This window comes from Ursus americanus, chromosome 25 (genome assembly GCF_024610735.1).
Source record: "Ursus americanus isolate L20-20 chromosome 25, mUrsAme1.1.p, whole genome shotgun sequence".
Classification (NCBI taxonomy): Eukaryota; Metazoa; Chordata; class Mammalia; order Carnivora; family Ursidae; genus Ursus; species Ursus americanus.
Window position 1 is genome coordinate 15,020,189 of NC_142151.1, and position 20,684 is coordinate 15,040,872.

At 35.5% G+C, this 20,684-nt stretch overlaps 1 protein-coding gene across 6 annotated transcripts in view; it reads left to right on the plus strand.

Moving 5' to 3' along the window:
* Nucleotides 1-20,684, plus strand: part of ATF7IP (activating transcription factor 7 interacting protein) — a 113,720-nt gene that overhangs the window by 77,735 nt on the left and 15,301 nt on the right. For all 6 annotated transcript variants that reach the window (XM_045781495.2, XM_045781494.2, XM_045781492.2 and 3 more), the window contains 3 exons: nt 5,705-5,778; nt 6,350-6,438; nt 8,920-9,555. In XM_045781495.2, the coding sequence (XP_045637451.2) occupies nt 5,705-5,778; nt 6,350-6,438; nt 8,920-9,555 (799 nt within the window). The remainder of the gene's footprint in view (nt 1-5,704; nt 5,779-6,349; nt 6,439-8,919; nt 9,556-20,684) is intronic.

The following is a 20,684-nucleotide window of genomic DNA, read 5'->3' on the forward strand; positions in this document are numbered from 1 at the left end:
GTCTTTTATTTTGTTCCACAGTGTTTGTAGTTTTCAATTTAAAGGTGTTTTGCCTTCTTGGTTAAGTTTACTTCTAAATATTTTATTCTCTTTAGTGATATTGTAATGGGATTATTTTCTTAATTTCTTTCTCAGATTGTTTTTTGTTAGTATATAGAAGTATGATTGAATTTGCTTGATGATGATGATGATGATTTTTTAATTCTGCACCATTGCTGAATTCATTCGTTTGAAATTTTTTTTGTGGACTTTTCACAGCTTTCTGACTATAAGATCATGTTATCTGCAAACAGAGAAAATTTTACTTCTTCCTTTCTGGTATGGCTGCCTTTTATTTCTTTTTCTTGTTTAATTGCTGTGATCAGATCTTTCCAGTACCATGTTGAACAGAAGTTGGTGAGTGTGGGCATCCTTGCCTTGTTCTTGATCTTAGTGGGAAAGCTTTAATTGATTCACCATTGAGTGTGATGTTAGCTCTGGGCTTTTGACCTACAGTTTTTTTTTATGTTGAGGTAATTCCCTTCTATTCCTAATTTGTTGAGTGTTTCCTATCATGAAAGGGTGTTGAATTTTATGAAATACTTGTTCTACAACAATTGAGAAGATCATGTAGTTTTCCCCCCTTCATTTTGTTAATGTGTTTAATTGATTGATTTATACATTGATTGATTTTCGTGTCAAGCTCTCTTTGCATTCCAGGGATAAATCTCACCTGGTCATGTATAATCTTTTCGGTGTGCTAGTGAATTTGGTTTGCTAATTATTTTGTTGAGGATTTTTGCATCTGTGTTCATCAGGGATATTAGGCTGTAGTTTTCTTTTATTGTGGTGTCTAGTTTTGGTATGAGGATATACTGGCCTCATAAAATGGGTTTGGAAGTTTTCCCTCCTCATCAGTTCTTTGGAAGAGTTGAAAGACTGCTGTTAATTCTTCTTTAAGTGTATGGTAGAATTCTGCATTGAAGCCATCTGATCCTTGGTATTTTTTGTTATTAGAATGTTTTTGATTACTGATTCAGTCTCACTGCTTGTGTAGAACTTGTTCAGATTTTTATTTTCTTCTTGATTCAGTCTTGGTTGTATATTTCCAGAAAGCTGTCCATTTTTTCTAGGTTATCCAATTTGTTGCCTTATAATTGCTTACGATTGCTTGTGATCCTTTTTTATTCTGTGGCATCAGTTGTATTGTCTCCTCTTTCATTTATGATCTTATTTATTTATGTCTTCTTTCTTTTTTCACAGGTAAAGTTTTGCCAGTTTGTTGATCCTTTAAAATGCCAACTCTTAGTTGATTTTTTCCCCTGTTGATATTGTGTTCTTTGTTTTATTTCTGCTGTAATCTTTATCATTTCCTTCCTTCTCCTGAGTTTAGTTTGTTTTTCTTTTTTCTAGTCCTTTGAAGTGTAAAGTTAGGTTGTTGATTTGAGATCTTTCTTCTTTTTTAATGGAAGTGTTTATCACTACAGATTTTCCTCTTAATACTACATTTGCTGCATAAATTTTCCCATAAATTTGGTATGTTGTGTTTTTGTTTTTGTCTTGATATTTTCTGATATCTCTTGTGATTTCTTCTTTTATCCATCAGATTTTTTAAGTGTGTTTTAATTTCTACATATATGTGACTTTTCCATTTTCCCTTCTGCTGTTGATTTCTACCTTTGTTCCATTGTGGTTGGAAAAGATACTTGGTATGAGTTTCATCTTTATAAATTTGGTAAGGCTCATTTTGTGACCTAATACATGATCAGTCCTGGAGAATGTTCTGTGTGCACTTTGAAAAATTGTATTTTTCTGCTGTTGGGTGAAAATGTCTACAAATGTCTGGTCTATTTGGTCTTTGGTATTGGTTCAGTTTTGCTATTTCCTTATTGAATTTTTCTCTGGATCATATACCCATTATATAGAATGATGGACTGAAGACTCCTATTATTGTGTTGCTGTCTGTTTCTTTTTCAATTCTGTCAATGTTTATGTAACATTTGGAGGCCTTGATGTTATGTGCATATCTGTGTATAAATATTGTATTTGGTCAGTTTGATGCTTTTGTCATTATATAACATCTTTTTTGTCTCTTGTGACAGTTTTTTACTTTAGCTCTCTTTTGTCTTATGTAAGTATGGTCACTCCTCCTCCCTTTTGGTTACCCTTTGAATGGAATGTCTTTTCTTATCCTTTTAATTCCGGCCTGTGTGTGTCTTTAGCTTTAAAGTGTGTTCATTGTTAGTAGCATATAGCAGGATCTTGTTTTATTCATTAAGTCAATGTATGTCCTTCCATGAGAATTTAATCTGTTGGGATTTAAAGTAGTTTCTGTAGGGAGGGACTTACCATTAGCATTTTGTTAATTATTAGCTATTTGTCTTGGAGCTGTTTTGTCTTTTTTTTTTCTTGCTTGCATACTTCCTGTGTATGTATGTATGTATTTATTTATTTTTTGTAGTGGCAATCATTAATTCCTTTCTCATTTCTTTTTGTGTATCTTCTGTAGGTATTTTATCTGTGGTTACCATGGAAATTATGTAAACTGTTTTAAACTGGTAACAGTTTAACTTCAATCACATTTAAGAACTGTACTCTTTTTACCTTGCTCCCACAACTTTGTTGTTAATTTTATTATATCTTTATATTCTCTATCCTTTAACATAAATTTAGTTATTTTTATGCTTCAGTTGTATACAATTAAATGTGATTTAATGCACCAACTTTATAGTAAGGCAGGATTCTGTATTTGTGTATTTACCTTTATCAGAAACTTTCATCTCTTTGTATGCTGTTAAGTTGCCATCTCATGTCCTTTCATTTTCACTTGAGGGACCCCTTTTAGCATTTTTTTGTACTGTATTGCAGATCTAATGGTAATAAGCGTCCCCAGCTTTTTTGTTATCTAGGAAAATCTTAATTTTGCCTTCATTTTTGAATAAAAGTTTTGCTGGATACAGTGTTTTTGCTTTGGTAGTTCTCTCGTTCTGTGTTTTGAATATATCATCCCACTCCCTTGTAGCCTTCTAGATATCTGCTGAGAAAACTACTGATAATCTTATGGGAGTTACCTTGAATGTAATGGGTTGCTTTTCTCTTGTTACTTTCAAAATTTTTTATATGTGACTTTTGACATCTTGACTGCGTTTTTCAGTATAGATCTGTGAGTTATTCTAGTTGGAGGTTTCTGAGCTTTTTGAATTTGAGAACCCTCAAATTTGGGGAGTTTGTGTCCATTATTTGCAAAGGTGTTCTGCTCATTTTCTCTCTCGTCTATTCTTAGATTCCCATATTCATGTATTGGTCTTTTCAGTGGTGCCTCACAAATCCCTTGGGCTGTGTTCACTTTTTTCTTCTTTTTTCTCTTGCTCCTATAACTTGATAATTTCAAATGACTTGTCATCAAGTCCATTAAGTCTTTATTCTGCTTGATACAGTCTGGTGTTGATCCCATGTAGCATATTTTTCAATTCAGTTATTATTGTTCAGATCCAGAATTTCCCTTGTTTCTATTTTAGAGTTTCTATTTCTTTGTTAATATTTTTATTTCTTCATGCACAGTTTTTCTAATTTCATTTAGTTTTCTTCCTGTGTTCTCTTTTACCTCATTGAACATCTTGATATTGGTTATTTTGAATTTTGTAACAGATAATTCACAGATCCCCATTTCTTTAGGGTCAATTTCTGGAGATTTATTTCTTTGTTGGGGCTGTATCTCCATGTTTCCTTGTATGTTTAGTTCTCTTATGTTGAAATTTGGGCATTTGAAAAAGCAACCACCTTTCCCTGTCTTTTCACAGTATCTTTGTACAGAGGAAGACCTTTACTATTCAGTTCAGGAAACACTCTGGGAACCTCTCAAACCTTTTCTAGAGATGCATTTTCTCTGAGGTTGTGTGTATAATCTCTTATCTGAAGAGGTTTGTCTCTTTCTACTCAGAAACTCCCCACTGATACCTGCCTTCCATATTACAGTTTTGGTTTTATAAGCCATGCTTTTGGAGGTCCCCCGGCTGTCTGTTTCTGTTAGTATGATTTTTCTGCTGCTGTACCAAGCTAATAGGCTCACCTTTGTTCTCATGTGACCCCTGGACATCCAGCATGTGCTGCTTCCTCCAAGTCAAGTGAAACAGAAAGCAGTGCTTGAACAGTCCCCTGAAAAGCCAGAATGTTGCATGAAAGTTCCACTCTTCTCTTTCCTTTTTGAGGGAGAAGCCACAAGTGAGGAATTTTGATTGTGCTGTACTGTATGAGGAGGGGTTTGGGATATGGTAGATAAGTGCAACAGACTTTCCTACCCACTACAAAGCACCTCTTCTTTGCCTTGCTATTGCTTGGGGTCCTGTAACCTCTTGACTGGCATCTGGAATTCTGACAAAGGAAATTTGATCCATCCCATGAGGGATGGGGGTGTTGGTCTTCCTATTCTGCCATCTGTTGGTGTCACCACACTGTAGTACTTAAGGTCTTCTATCCAGTGATCATACCATGTTCTAAGCCAGTTCTATTTGTTTATTTATTATGCTTTTACTCCTTCTTTTTCTGTTTTTCTCCCTGAAATGTTCTTTATCTTCATCTCCGCTATTTTGAATGTACTAACCTATATGAAGATGCATTTTCCTCAAAAACTTTTTTAAAAACTTTTTCCATTGGCACTGCACTGTTACTTTAATTTGCTTTTCTATTTGTTTCATATGTTTCTGTCCACAGGCAGATTTTAAGTACCGTTAGAGCAATTCCTTGTAATTTTGTCTCTTACCTTCTCAACACGTGTAACTAGTATAATGCTGTTATACTTGTTGGTTAAAATTATTCTTTTATCCTATAAGAAGCATTAAGATTAATTGATTGAAAGGAGTGATTAGTGACATCTACTTGATGTGATCTTAAGCACCTACCACCTTTGTTTTAATATTTATTATTATTTTTGCATTAATTAAATCTTGAGCAGAATTATTTATATTTCTTAATTTAAGAAATAAATGGTAATAGTGTAATTATTGATGGAGGCCCAAATAGTGGTAATTCCATTTCTGTACTCCCTGTTTTTTTGGGGAAAAGGCTAAAATTAGTTGATACTTAAGTTTAGAATTGAGATATCTTTTTATGAAGTTATAAGTCACATAGTGGCAAGTCGTTATTTTTTAAACAATAATTGTAAAAATAATTTTGATTTGTGACCTTAGGCACCACTTTATTGATAATCAACCAATATCTGGGAAGGAATAGATATGTACTTTGTTGGGTTTCTGTTGGTAATTTGGTGCCTGCTATGTGTGGTATGTAGTAGGCATTCACTTGATATTGGATGAATATGTCTAGTTATTCTTTAGATTCATATTATCAGTATTTATTGAACCCTTATAGCATGTAAACCATTTTTATGTTCTTATTTACTCATCTTAAAAAACTGAGGTATAGGAATCATTATGTTACTCTTTAACACAATAAACAGTTGTTTTAATGGATTAAGTAATTTGTTTAAGTGGCAATGCCAAGATTCAAATTCTTTTCTCATCTAGTTAATATTTTCTGGAAGTAACATAATATATCAAGAAAGCATATAAAGTTTTATTTTTTTATAATATTGGTTTCAGATACACAACATAGTAATTCAGCATTCATATATGTTATGAAGTGATCACGATAGGTCCAGTTAAGGTCTTATTTTTAAAGGTTCCTTGTGTATTGGGTTTTAGTTCACCTGGGTATTTTTCTCCCCCAGAATCCACCAAACCCACCAGTGTCACCAGGAAAGTCTGTAGTTGACGTCAACAGCAACAACAATGTGCCGTACAGGTGAGAATTGTAAACAGTGTCTTTGTCAAGTTTTTAAATAACAGAACAAGGTTCTGATTCTCCTTATTTTACTGGAAAATTCTGGAATGTATTCCTATTTATTTTTGTAGAGAAAAGTATTTGGTATACTGGATTTAAATTTTTTTCTTTTTTGTTTTGTTATAATGGTGGTTACTGGTTTTGCTAATTTATTTTGAGGCTTTCTTTGGTCATTGAAGGGTTCTTTAACCACTTGTACTAAATAGTATTCTTTCAAAGTAATTGAGAAATGCTTTGATCAAGGGTGATAAAAACTAATGTCTACAGATACAAGGATGTACTTTTGTTTTTTTGTTAAAGTGTTGAGGACATTAGAATATAAGAGAAAGACTCTTCCTTAATTCCATAGACCCCAGCATGCTGAAGTCTATGTGCCGTCTTTACCTCTGCATTCATTTGCACTTTAGTGCTACAATACCCAAGTCTTGCCATGCTTTCCCCTATCGGCCATTGCTTTCTCTATTCATAAATTGATGTCCTCCTGAATGGCATTTTTATTGACTATTTGTGTATATATATATATATTTTGTAGAAATGCAGGCACAGTGAGACAGATGCTGGAGTCCAAAAGGAATGTAAGTGAGAGTGCACCACCAACCTTTCCAACCCCTGTGAATACAGGTAATATTTTTTAATACCAAAATAACATTTTCTTAGGAATTGAAGGCTTTGGGTCTCTTTTACATCTTTTTGAGATTGAAATGATCTAAGGAAATGAGATATTTATCTAAAATTAACTAAGTACAAAATTTTATTAAAAAATCAGGATTACAGATCTGCATGCAAATTCTCAAAATTTCTGGTTTCCATAGCCCTGTATAATAATAATATAAAGAATCCCAAAGAGCTTTTATTTTTGTGGCTTATATTAATCGATATTTACTGTAGAAGAAATTAAAACAAAAATTTTAAATGTTTATTTAAAAATAATAACAAACCTGTATCATGTAACACAAATAACACGTTTTAATGAAAACTAACTTTTTCAAACTTTAAACAATTACTGAGAAGAGTTATTGTTTACAGTTTTACAAATCTCTCTTACACTGAAAACATAAAGATGGTTGAAGATCGCTAGATTCTTATCTCTGTCTCTGCATTCAGTCTGTTGCAGTTTGTTTGGATTGAAATATGTGAAGAAAATTCAGCCTCATATAAAAACATAGTTGGAAAAGGGCTAGCCCTTTTAGAGGATTTGTGGATATTCTTCTTTGACACAGTCAGGCAGTAGTTTATTAAAGGTAGTTGAAAAGTGGAATGTGAAACCATGCCAGTGAACTTTTCTGACTTTTTCACTAAAATCCATTTGTCTGGGGGCACCGGGGCAGCATAGTCGGTTAAGTGTCTGACTCTTGGTTTTGGTTGGGCTCCATACCCAGTGTGGAGTCTGGGATTCTCTCTTCCCTCTCCATCTGCCTCTCCCCACCCCCATTCTTTAAAAAAAAATCCATTTGTCTGTCTTATACTTGGATGGATCTTTTGCTAATATCATTCATCAATCATTTGGAAAATATTCACTGAGTAATGTAAGACTTCCATTGTTGACACATCTCATTAATAAGCTTTTTAAAAATCACATTTATTTACTTCACTTTCGATTTTTGTTGGAAAAGTCTTTGAAGGACTTGGGAAGTTGTCACACTCTCAGGGGCAGATATAAGTTTTTCCAAAGTTCTAATTTTTGATTTTCAAACTCAAATTGTATCATTGCCAATAAATTCAAATTGTACCATTGCAGTTGTTTTCTTTGAACTGACTGCCAAGGTGTATTTTCAAAAAAGGAGTAGTCAGATACCCAAATGTGAATAATCACAGTATGTCTGTAAATTGTTCTTTCGAGTAAAAATGATCTTCCATGAAAAAGCCTGTTAGCTCAGCTTTATAACTCAAAAAATAATAGTACAAGCACTTTTCCCTGAGCCAGCCGTGGTTCTTCAGCATGTAATGGTAATGCTTACTGTATATTTCCTATTTCTTCACACAGAATATTCAGAAGACCTGTATTCAGGGATTGAAATTTAATAAAATTAATAGGTTTTACTACTTAATCATGAACATTCCTCAGTGAAGCTCGCTTTGTTTTTTACTGTAAATACGTGGTGGTAAAGAATGCAGTGGTAGTTTGGTACCACTCACTACCTTGAGTTTTGTACTGAGGCATCAAGTTTTACTCACATTGTTTTTGCTCTATCAGTGCAAATATTTACATGGTGAAAAAGTCAAATAATATCTTATTATTGTTGTAAAAAAGTTTCGACATTGCCAGCTCCCTGAGAGGGTCTCTGTAATCCCATGTGTCCCCCTGGATAACACTGAAGATTGCTGCTCTAGTGTGCCTTTGAGTTTGGAAAGAGTATGGATCAGTGAGAAAGACACTTGGTCATCAGTTTGAAACCCATTCAAATGAGAATAAACAAATAGTTAAACCAAAATTACTGTAAAACTCCAGTGACCAGCGTTTTGATTTTTTTCTGGTCTTTGGTACAATTCCCTTATTTCTTAATTCATCTCCCATCTTGACTCTTTTATTTTCCAAATTATAGAATGTCACTAGAATGTCAGTAGAGGCAGCCTCCCCTTACTAGCTCCTGCCAGGTAATTCAGTAAATCTTGATCCACAGGTCGAGGTTTTTACACATGGTCCAAGTGATAAAATACCATGACCAAGCTTATTTTATTCATTAATAGTGATGACTCTTACTAGAGTATCTGTTTGAGTTTATATGTTGTCAGAGTCCTAAGGCATTTATGTTTTTAGTGTAGTTTCAAAAATATCTGTACAATTTTACCAAGTTTTCAGTGTTTCTCAGTCATTCAGTCATTTCCAGTTACTCTGAAGTGATGATAATAATTTTCAGACACTGTTTTGATACTGAGATAGCAGTCTTCCATATTAATCATAAGCTGTGTGCCCGATATAGATGTGAAAATGCTTCTATAAATTCAATTCCAATAATTTCCAAAACTTAAATCTGGAGGAAACTTTATTATCAAAGACTTTACTGTATCTACTGCAGTGCATTAAATTTTATTGTGTTGTATTATGCTAGCTGATAAATGAAGACAGCCATTTAAACTGAGACTTCTTTTTTCTTTTTATAGTATCTTCAGCCAGTCTTGTCACTCCTCCAACAGTTGTCAGTAGTCAACCTAAATTGCAGACTCCAGTGACTTCTGGTTCTCTGACAGCAACGTCAGTTCTTCCTGCACCCAACACAGCTACAGTAGTTGCTACTACTCAGGTGCCTAGTGGAAATCCCCAACCTACAATCTCTTTACAACCTTTACCAGTGATTTTGCATGTACCTGTTGCGGTATCCTCCCAGCCTCAACTCCTACAGAGCCATCCGGGGACTTTAGTGACCAATCAACCATCTGGCAACGTTGAGTTCATTTCTGTACAAAGCCCACCTACAGTGAGTGGTCTTACCAAAAATCCAGTATCCTTGCCAGCCTTGCCAAACCCCACTAAACCAAACAATGTTCCTTCTGTGGCCAGTCCTAGTATTCAAAGGAACTCTCCTGCCAGTGCTGCACCATTAGGAACAACGCTTGCTGTACAGGCTGTTCCAACAGCACACTCTATTGTACAAGCCACAAGGACTTCTTTACCTACAGTAGGCCCATCAGGACTCTATAGTCCATCAAATAATCGAGGTCCTATACAGATGAAAATTCCAATTTCTGCTTTTAGTACTTCATCTCCTGCAGAACAGAGCACTACTACCCCAAGAATTGGTAAGTCACTGCGTAGTCTTAATAATAGAAATGTGGGCATGTTAATGGCCTATTTAGATAATTGAACATTTATGTATGTTTATGGAAGTGGCTATCTTTATTTGAAGAAGAAAGTAAATAGAATATCCTAGAGATTATTTTTAGTAAGTTTTTAGTTACCTAAGAAATGATGTTGTTAAGATGGTATTTGAGAGAGAGTTTATTTTGAATGAAAAGTTAGAATTTTAATTTAGCTTTTAGTACTTTTTCCAGTCTGGGTGAAATTTTCATTTAGGGTTTGAGGCAAGCATTATGAGTTACTTACATAATACAATTGGCAGAAATATCGGAATAGACCACATTTATTTTAAAGTATATCATTTCCATAATATATGCTTATAAGAGGAAATGACAAATCACATATCTTCCCTACCATTTGTTAAAATCCGTTGTGTATTCATCACTCACATCTTCCAAATTTGAACAATTTAAAAATAGAAAATCCTTCTCTAATTTACTATAAAATGTTTGCTTTTCTTTTCTCTTTTATATATTTCCCCCATGACATATATGATTATGTTTGTATATGTCTGTATACTTTCCAGTATTGTAAAAAGGCGAAATTGATTGTACCTGTATTTAAAATCTGTAAAACACTATGTCTCCCTTGTTCTTAAGAAGCATACATTTTGTATGCTTTCTCAAACTTTCTTATTCTCCATTTCTGGCTTCACATTTATTCCCACTATTGTAAAGCTAGGCAAAAATGGGTAGGTATCATATGTAATAGTGAAATTGCTGCTGATGTCTCTCTTATTGATATTGTAAGTAACCATGAAATATAAGAAACATATTCTAAAGTACAAAGTTTCATAAGTGAGATATACAAGCCGTTTGTTTTTTTTTTGAATTTGTCATGTAGCCATTAGTAGTGTACTTGCCCTCTGAGTATATTTTCTCATGTAAAATAATGATTGTAGTATTTCTTTACCTACTCATTTGTTGAGAGTAAATGGGTGGATGATCAAAATTAATGGTGGACAGGAGCTAAATATCAACCTCATACAAATTTACATCTGGGATACAAGAGGAAATCTGAAATTTTATATAAAAATACAATTATTGATAATAGTATTTAAAATGTAAATGCTCTCATAGTACAATAACAATATTTGTTAGCCTTATCTGCTACCACATTATTCTTAGACACTCTCATTCATGTTTGCAGCACTGAAAGATGCTTACTTTTCAGTGAGTGAGCAAGATTTTGGGGGGTTACTTCATTTTTCTCTAATTTCTTTTTTTCCTAATATGTCAGGTAGAAGGTGATTTTTTCATAGACATTATTTTATGTGATTTTGGAGTTTTTCCTCCTTATGAAATATTGAGCCTAAGTTGACACTATTTTTAATTCATGGTCACAAGATATGTTCTTAAACATAGAACTTTTCCTGATAGACTATGGCTTGAAAAGAAATAACTTAAAAGATTTTGCTTAGTTTACTGAATGCTTATACCCTAAACGCTTCTACGGGTATCAGAGTTGTAATTTAATTATTCTGTTTTCTTAAAATTTTATGATCAACAAGTGTTGATCATAATGTTTATGTGTCAACAAATGTTGACACAAAGGGTATATTTTTCCCCCCAAATTAGCTAGCTACTGCACTCTGTTAGCCGTAGTGTTAGTCTGTTTTGTATTTATTTAATTACTTGACTGTTCTTGTTTTTGTACGTAAAACTAATAGTTTTCACAATCATTTTTAATCCGTACATCATTCTACTTCTGCAATAATACACATTTATACTTAAACTTTTATATTTTAACATATTTATTTAACACATTTTTATGTACTTTATTGTATAAATTAAGGAGATCTTCATTTCAAGTTTTATTTAGAGTGCTTACCTTCAATTATTGGATATTAACCATAAATCCAGTGAATGATAAGCTTTTTTGTATATTTTTCATCATGTCAATTAGAATGAGATCTGATGAAATAATATATTCTTTAATCATGCATAATTTTAGCAGTGCCATAAATGATATTAAAATAAGCATTTAGCTGTTTAGGCTTCCCAAAACCTAAGCTGAAGCCATATGGCAAATTTTGGCTGAATATGAAGGTTGAAGCCAACCTTTAATACATTTGTAATGTGATAAATCAATTAGTTGTATAATTAAAACTTAAGTCTTATACTTATGTAGGTATTCTTGACTTAATGAGAACGTAGGCTATCTAACTAGAATGCATGTGTTTGTATGTATTTTATTATAGTTCATGTGTCCTCATAGAGTAAGTCAGTACTTTCTGTTTATAGTAAAGTAAAAATTTTCCTAGAGACTGCTAGGAGATTTAGGGCTTGAATTATAATTATTCATTCATGGGGAAGAGTTAAGATGCTGGAGGAGTAGGGGGACCCTAAGGTTGCCTCATCTCTCAAGTACATTAGTAGTATCAAGCTAGGTAAACATCAAATCATTTTAAACACCCAAGAAATCAGTTTGAGGACTGAGAGAGCAAGCTGCACAACTAGGGTTGAGAAACAGCTGTATTGTGGTACATAGAAGCTGCAGAGAGTTGATTTGGGGGAGAAAAGAACTGCAGGAGGAGAGGGAGCCCTGATTACGGAGAGAAAGAGAGATAAAAGCAGTGTACAGGGGATTGCACTAGAAAAACTTTTCCCTAAAACTATTAACTGGGAAGAGGAGAGGGACTGACTACTGCAAGTTATTATAAGCAGTGGATCGCAAAGTATGAAGTTTTAGAAGGCCTTTCCATCGCCGCATTCAGTCTGGCAGCCTTAGTCATGCTCCTGTGGGGAAGGAGGACAGAGACCCTGGAGTGGGCAGCATGGTCTGAGGATCCCCTGGGTCCCACAGGGAGAAAGAATTCCCCCTCTTGGAGTGCATTTGGGAGTGGTGGCACAGCCTGTCCGGGGACAGAACTGGTGGTGCCAGTGTGCTTCCTTGTTTCCTAGCACAGGAAGAAAGACACTGGCTGAGGGCAGCAAACCTTGGTGCTGGCTTTCTGCTGCACTTTACCATAAACTCTGAACTGCTGCCTGGTTGTGCGACTGCTTTTCTGGGACCAAACAGCAAACAGCAAAAGCATGGTGAGACCCTCCCCCAGAGTATCAGTGAGCGTCCCTAAAACTTGGAGTTTTGAAACCCAGCCACATGCTTGAGATAAAACATAGGAGTACTGTGCCCCCTGGCAGGCAGACAGCTTGGACATAGACAGGGTAAAGGCAAGAATCTGACAGAAACTGGGGACACAAGAAAGGTGATTGTTGGCTCTTCTGTGAGGGCTTCCTGAAGAGTGGCAGGGATGAATTCACTCCCCTGCCCCGGTTCCAGGTACAAGAGAGAGAGCTGATGCCATTCCTCCCCTACTTCAGCACTGACTACTAGAGTGAAATAGCACCACCCAGGGGAGGCCAGAGCTGCTTACACCAAACCCTGCCCCCATGCATCTTGCAGGTGCATCTTCACTAGGGCAAGTCTGCCTGAAGAATCAGCGCAGCAGACCTCTCCCCCAGAAGACCAGCACAAACCCCACCCAGCACCAAGTCTACTGATCCTAGAGTGCTTTAAAGCTTCAGCTCTAGGGGAAATAGGATCTAGCTGCTTTTTAATTTTTTTTTTTAACCTCTTCTTAATATAACCATTCCTCTCAGGATCAGGAATATAACAGGCTTTCCCAACAATCACAAAAAAACACTGACATGAAAAGAAGAGGGAAAGAAAGATATTGGATCACAAATATAGACTTAGGGAACTCATCGACTCCTTAAAGTATAGTAGCATTTGTGTCATAGGAGTTCCAGAAGAAGAAGAGAGAGGAAAGGGGGCAGCAGCTTTATCTGAACAAATTATAGCTGAAAGCTTCTCTAATCTGGGGAAGGAAACAGACATCAAAATCCAAGAAGCACAGAGAATTCCAATTAAATCCAATAAAAGCTGACTATTGCCAAGGCATATTAAAGTCAAATTCACAAAATACACAGAGAAGGAAAGAATCCTGAAAGCAGCGAGGGGAAAAAAGTCCTTAACCTACAAGGGAAGACAGATCAGATTTGTAACAGATCTGTCCACAGAAACTTGGCAGGCCAGAAGTGAATGACATGATATATTCGGCAGGCTGAATGGGAAAAATATGTAGCCAAGACCACTTTATCCAGCAAGGCTGTTATTCAGAATAGAAGGAGCAATAAAGAGTTTCCCAGGCAAACAAAAACTAAATGAGTTCATGACCACTAAACCAGCACTGTGAGAAATGTTAAAGGAACTCTAAGTGGGGGAAAAAAAGACCAAAAGCAACAAGGACTAGAAAGGCCCAGAAACTGCCACTTTACAGGTAACAACAGTGGCATTGAATTCATATCTATTCGTAGTCACTCTGAATGTGAATGGACTAAATGCTTCAATCAAAGGACATAGGGTATCAGAATGGATAAAAAACAAGACACATCTGTCTGCTACAAGGCTCATCTATATGCTGCCAACAAGAGACTCATTTTAGACCTAAAGTCACCTCCAGATTGAAAATGAGGGGATGGAGAACCATCTGTCATGCTAATGGATGTCAAAAGAAAGCCAGAGTAGCCATACTTATATCAGACAAACTAAGATTTTAAACCAAAGACTGTAATAAGTGATGAAGAAGAGCACCATATCATAATTAAGGGGTCTATCCACCAAGAAGATCTAACTGTGGTAAATATTTATGCCCCCAACTTGGGAACACTCAAATATATAAATCAATTAACAAATATAAAGAAACTCATCGATAATAATACAGTAATAGGGGACTTTAACACCCCATTTACAGCAACAGACAGATTATGTAAGCAGAAAATCAACAAGGAAACAGTGGCTTTAAATGACACACTGGACCAGATGGACTTAACAGATACATTCAGAACATTTCATCCTAAAGTAGCATAATACACATTTTTTTAAAGATTTTATTAATTTTTGTGTGAGAGAGCATGCGTACATGAATGGGGAGGGGCAAAGGGAGAGAGCAGAGGGAGAAGCAGACTCTGTGCTGAGCAGGGAGCCCAACTCAGGACTTGATCCCAGGATGCTGGGATCATTACTTGGGCCGAAGGCAGACGCTTAATAGACTGAGCCACTCAGGTGCCCAGAATACACATTCTTTTTGAGTGCACTAGGTCATTCTCCAGAATAGATCATGTACTGGGTCACAAATCAGCCCTCAACAAGCACAAAAAGATTGAAATCATACCATGAATATTTTCAGATCACAACAGTACAAAACTTGAACCCAACCACAAGAAAAATTTTGGAAAGGCCACAAATACATGGAGGTTAAAGAGTATTATAAAGAATGAATGGGTTAACCAGGAAATTAAAAAAAAAAAATACATGGATGCAAATGCAGATGAAAATACAGCAGTCCAAAACCTTCGGAATGCAGCAAAGGCAGTCCTAAGAGGGAAGTATATTGCGGCACAGGCATGCTTCAAGAAGCAAGAAAAGGCTCAAATACACGAACTAACCTTACGTTTAAAGGAGCTATAAAAAGAACAGCAAATAAAGCCTAAAGCCAGCAGAAGAAAGGAAATAATAAAGATGAAAGTAGAAATAAATGATAATAGAAATAAACAACACCAGTGGAACAAATCAGCAGAACTAAGAGCTGGTTCTTTGAAAGAATTAGTAAAATTGATAAGCCCCTAGTCAGACTTAATCACAAAAAAAAAGAGAAAGGACCTGAATAAAATCACAAATTAAAGAGGAGAGATCACAACCAATACCACAGAAATACAATTATAAGAGAATATTAGGAAAAATTATATTCCAACAATCTGAGTAATCTGGAAGAAATGAACAAATTCCTAGAAACATACAAACTACCAAAACTGAAACAAGAAGAAATAGAAAATTTGAACAGACCATACCCAGTGAAGAAATTGAATCAGTAATAAAAAATCCTCAAACAAACAAAATTCCAGGGCCAGATGGCTTCCCAAGGGAATTCTACCAGACATTTAAAGTAGAGTTAATAGCTATTCTTCTCAAACTGTTCTGAAAAATACCAAATGGATGGAAAATTTCTAAACTCATTCTACAAGGCCAGCACTGCTTTGATTCTGAAACCAGAAAAAGACCCCACTAAAAAGGAGAATTAAAGGCCAATACCCTAGATGAACATGGATGCAAAAATTCTTAACAAGATAACTAACAAATCAAACCAACAGTACATTAAAAGAATTATTCACCATGATAAAGTGACATTCCTGGGCTTCAGGGTTGGTTCAGTATTCGCAAATCAATCAATGTGATGCATCACGTTAATAAAGGATAAGAACCATATGATCCCCTCAATAGAAGCAGAAAAAGTATTTGGCAAAATGGAGCATCCATTCTTGATAAAAACCCTCAACGAAGTAGGTATAGATGGAAAATACATCCACATAGTAAAGACTATATATGAAAGACCCACAGCTATTAGCATCCTCAATGGGGAAAAACTGAGAGCTTTTCCTCTATGGTCAGGAACACAACATGGATATCCGCCCTCACCATGACTATTTAACATAGTGCTGGCAGTCTTAGCCTTAGCAGTCAGACAACAAAAAGAAATAAAAGGCATCCAAATCAGTAAAGAACAAGTCAAACTTTTCACTATTTGCAGATGACATGATACACTATGTAAAAAACCGGAAAGACTCCACCAAAAAATTGCTAGAACTAATACATGAGTTCAGCAAAGTTGCAAGATACAATGCACAGAAGTCTGTTGGATTTCTATACACCAATAATGAAACAGCAGAAAATAAATCAAGGAATCAATCCCATGTACAACTGCACCCAAAACCATATGATACCTAGGAAGAAACCTAACCAAAGAGGTAAAAGATCTGTATCTGAAAACTTCAGAACACAGAAATCGAAGAGGATACAAAGAAATGGAAAAACATTCCATGCTCATGGATAGGAAGAACAAATATTGTGAAAATGTCTGTACTACCCAAAGCAATCTACACATTTAATGCAATACCACCAGCATTTTCACAGAGCTAGAACAAACAGTGCTAAAATTTGTGTGGAACCACAAAAGATGCTGAATAGCCAAAGCAATCCTGAAAAAGAAAACCAAAGCTGTAGGCATTATGATTCTGGATGTCAAGCTGTATTACAAAGCTGTAATCATCAAGGCAGTATGGTACTGGCACAAAAACAGACACAGATCAGTGGAACAGAATAGAGAATCCAGAAATGGAGCCATAACTATATGGTCAACTAATCTTCGACAAATCAAGAAAGAAAATATCCATGGAAGAAAGACAGTCTCTTCAACAAATGGTGTTGAGAAAATTGGACAGCCACATGCAGAAGAACGAAACTGGACCACTTTCTTATACCATACAGAAAAATAAATTCAAAATGGGTAAAAGACCTCGGGGTAAGACAGGAATACATCAAGATTCTAGAGGACAACACAGGCAGAAACCTTTTTGACCTGGGCTGTAGCAGTTTCTTACTAGGCACATTGCTGGCAGCGAGGGAAACAAAAGCAGAAATGAACTATTGGGACTTCGTCAAGATAAAAATCTTCTGCTCAGCAAAGGAAACAAATCAACAAAACTAAAAGGCAGCCTGCTGAGTGGGAGAAGATTTTTGTTGTTGTTGTTGTTGTTAGTCACCAAACAGTAAATCATTAGTTTTGATGTAGTGTTCCATGATTCATTGTTTGCATATAACACCCAGTGCTCCATGCAATAAGTGCCCTCCTTAATACCCATTACCGGGCTAACCCATCCCCCCACCCCTCTCCCCTGTAAAACCCTCAAATTGTTTCCCAGAGTCCATAGTCTCTCATGGTTTGTCTCTCCCTCTGATTTCCCCGTCTTCATTTCCCTCCCCCTTCATTTTTCCCTTCCTTCTAATGTCCTCCATCCTATTCCTTACATTCCACAAATAAGTGAAACCATATGGTAATTGACCTTCTCTGCTTGACTTATTTCACTTAGCATAATCTCTTCCAGTTCCATCCATGTTGATGCAAATGTTGGGTAATCATCCTTTCTGATGGCTGAGTAATATTCCATTGTGTATATGTACCACATCTTCTTTAGCCATTAGTCCGTTGAAGGGCATCTCGGCTCCTTCCACAGTTTGGCTATTGTGGACATTGTTGCTATGAACATTGGGATGCATATGGCCCTTCTTTTCACTGCAACTGTATCTTTGGGGTAAATACCCAGTAGTGCAGTTGCTGGGTCATAGGGTAGCTCTGTTTTTAACTTTTTGAGGAACTTCCACACTGTTTTCCAAAGTAGCTGTACCAACTTGCATTCCTACCAACAGTGTAAGAGGGTTCCCCTTTCTCCACATTGCCAACATTTGTTGTTTCTTGCCTTGTCAGTTTTTGCCATTCTGACTGGTATATGGTGGTATCTCAATGTGGTTTTGATTTGAATTTCCCTCATGGCTAATGATGTTGAACATTTTTTCATGAGTCTGTTAGCCATTCGTATGTCTTCTGTGGAGAAGTGTTTGTTTATGTCTTCTGCCCATTTTTTGACTTGATTACTTGTTTTTTGGGTGTTGAGCTTGAGAAGTTCTTTATAGAACTGTATAGATATAGAACTGTAGATACAGTCCTTTATCTGTAGTGTCATTTGCAAATATCTCAGAATGGGAGAAGATACTGACATATGACATTGACAAATGATGTATCTGATAAAGTGTTATTATCCAGAATCTATAAATAATTTATCAAACTCAATACTCAACAAGTAATCCAATTAAGAAACGGGCAGAAGACATGAATAGATATTTTTCCAAAGAAGACATACCAGATGGCTAACAGGCACATGAAAAAATGCTCAGCATTACCCATCATTAGGGAAATACAAATCAAAACCACAGTGAGATACCACCTCACACCAGTCCAGAATAGCTAAAATTAACAACTCAGGAAATAACAGATATTGGTGAAGATGCAAAGAAAGGGGAATCCTTTTGTGCTGTTGGTGGGAATGCAAACTGGTACAGCTACTCTGGACAACAGTATGGAGGTTCCTCAGAAAGGTAAAAATAGAACCATCCTGCAATCCAGCAGTTGCACTCTAGATATTTACCTAAATGATTAAAAATACAGATTCAAAGGGGTGCATGCACCCCAATGTTTATAGCAGCATTATAAACAATAGCCAAATTATGGAAAAAGCTCAAATGTCCATCAAGTGATGAATGGATAAAGAAGTGGTATATATACACAGTGGAACGTTACTCAGACATCAAATAAATGAAATCTTGCCATTTGGAATGATGTGGAAGGTGCTAGAGTGTATTATGCTAAGTGAAACAAGTCAGAGAAAGACAAATATCGTATGATTTCACTCATGTGAATTTTAGGAAACAAAACAGATGGACATATGGGGGGGGAGAGAAAGGGAAGCAACCCATAAGAGACTCTTTAGGTTAGAGAACAAACTAAGATTGATGGAGGGCTGTGGGTGGGAGTTAAATGAATGATGTGTATTAAGGAAGGTCACTTGTTATGATGAGCACTGGGTGTTATCTGTAAGTAATGAATCACTAAATTTTATTCCTCAAACCAGTATTCCAGTATATGTTAACATGAATTTAAATCAAAATTTGGAAAATTTCATTCATTCATGAAATATTGAATACCTGTAATCTAAAATCTTGCAGACACTCAGAAATGTACATATAGTCCCTATTCTCACCAAGCTTGCAGTCAAATAGAGAACTTTGCCATTAAATAAGTAATTAATTGGAAAAGTGGTTAATGTTAAGATATGAGGTTTCTGTGAGAGGATGTGGAAGATCTGGAAAAGGTATGTGATAATAAATGGAAAGATGGTGGGCAGTGGGATGAAAGGATTTTTGCAGGGGTGTGACAGCCATGAATGCTGGCTACAGTGAGGAAAAGGGTTTGGGGGAGATAAAAGGTAGAGTTAGGGAGACCAGTTAGGAAACTCTGGTAGTGATCTAGATGAGAGACGATGTTGTGAAAATGATTAAAAAGTTTTGCAATTCATTTTAGTACACCAAAAATGCAGCACCTTAGTAAAGGGACACTACCAATCAACACTCCTGTGAAAATCCTTGTATGACTCCAGTAAAAATGCACTGTTGGTTAAAAGTGACAGTATGTTTTAACAATCTGAGAATTAGAGATGTTTCCCAAATAATAGAAAGATTTTGTGGTACAATTTCTGGTTTCTCACCCTCACCAGTTTTATTGATTTATAGATTGATTTATAGTTATCTGAAGTAGATATTATAAGTGAAATGGTAAACTGTTATATTAAAAATCAAGAAAAAAGTCTATAAAGGAGCAGGGAATGTTAATTAAAAACCTAGATTAAGGACTATTAGTACAGTTATGTGAATAAAACTCTTCTAAAGCCAAAGGAATATATTCTGATATTATATATAAAAAACTTTGGTGGTAAATCACTGATAAAGTTTTGTAATGTCATCAGTGTATTTTAATACTCTTAACCATGCAAGGGCAGTAACCTGGAATTTTATTAAGTAGCATTTTCAGGAGCTTCACAGTCCAGAACAGATGTTGATTCATTATAAATGAAGTAATTTTAAGATAATCTTAAAAAGTAAAAAATATGTTAATATTTTCTTCCTACAAAAAAATTAAAATAATTCAGAAAGGTAGAGAGAGATCACAAGGGCCTCCTGTTCCTTCTCTAGCCTGGATAAAACCTCTTTCAATAGGTGGATGTTTATCCATATTTTTTTGATGTACAGGCAATTGTGTGTATGTTCGTATTTTATCATAATGAAATACATAGTTCTACCTCTGTGTTTTTAGCATGAGTGATTTACTTTATATGCGTTCTGAAGATTTGAAATGAAATATGGTCATATTTTGACCAAGAACATTACTATCTACAGAAAGCAAGGAAAGGATGTTTCAACATTGGAAATTCACCACATTGCTAAAGAGGAAAAGTTACATAATCATCTCAGTAGATGCTAAAGACATTTGATAAAATTTAATACCTTCTCTTTAGAAGTTGAGGCAGAAAAATATACTTGATTTATTTTCTTTACTGTTCTGGAAATAACTTTCGTGTGTGTGTGTGCACGTGTATCACAAACTCAATACAAATTAATTGAA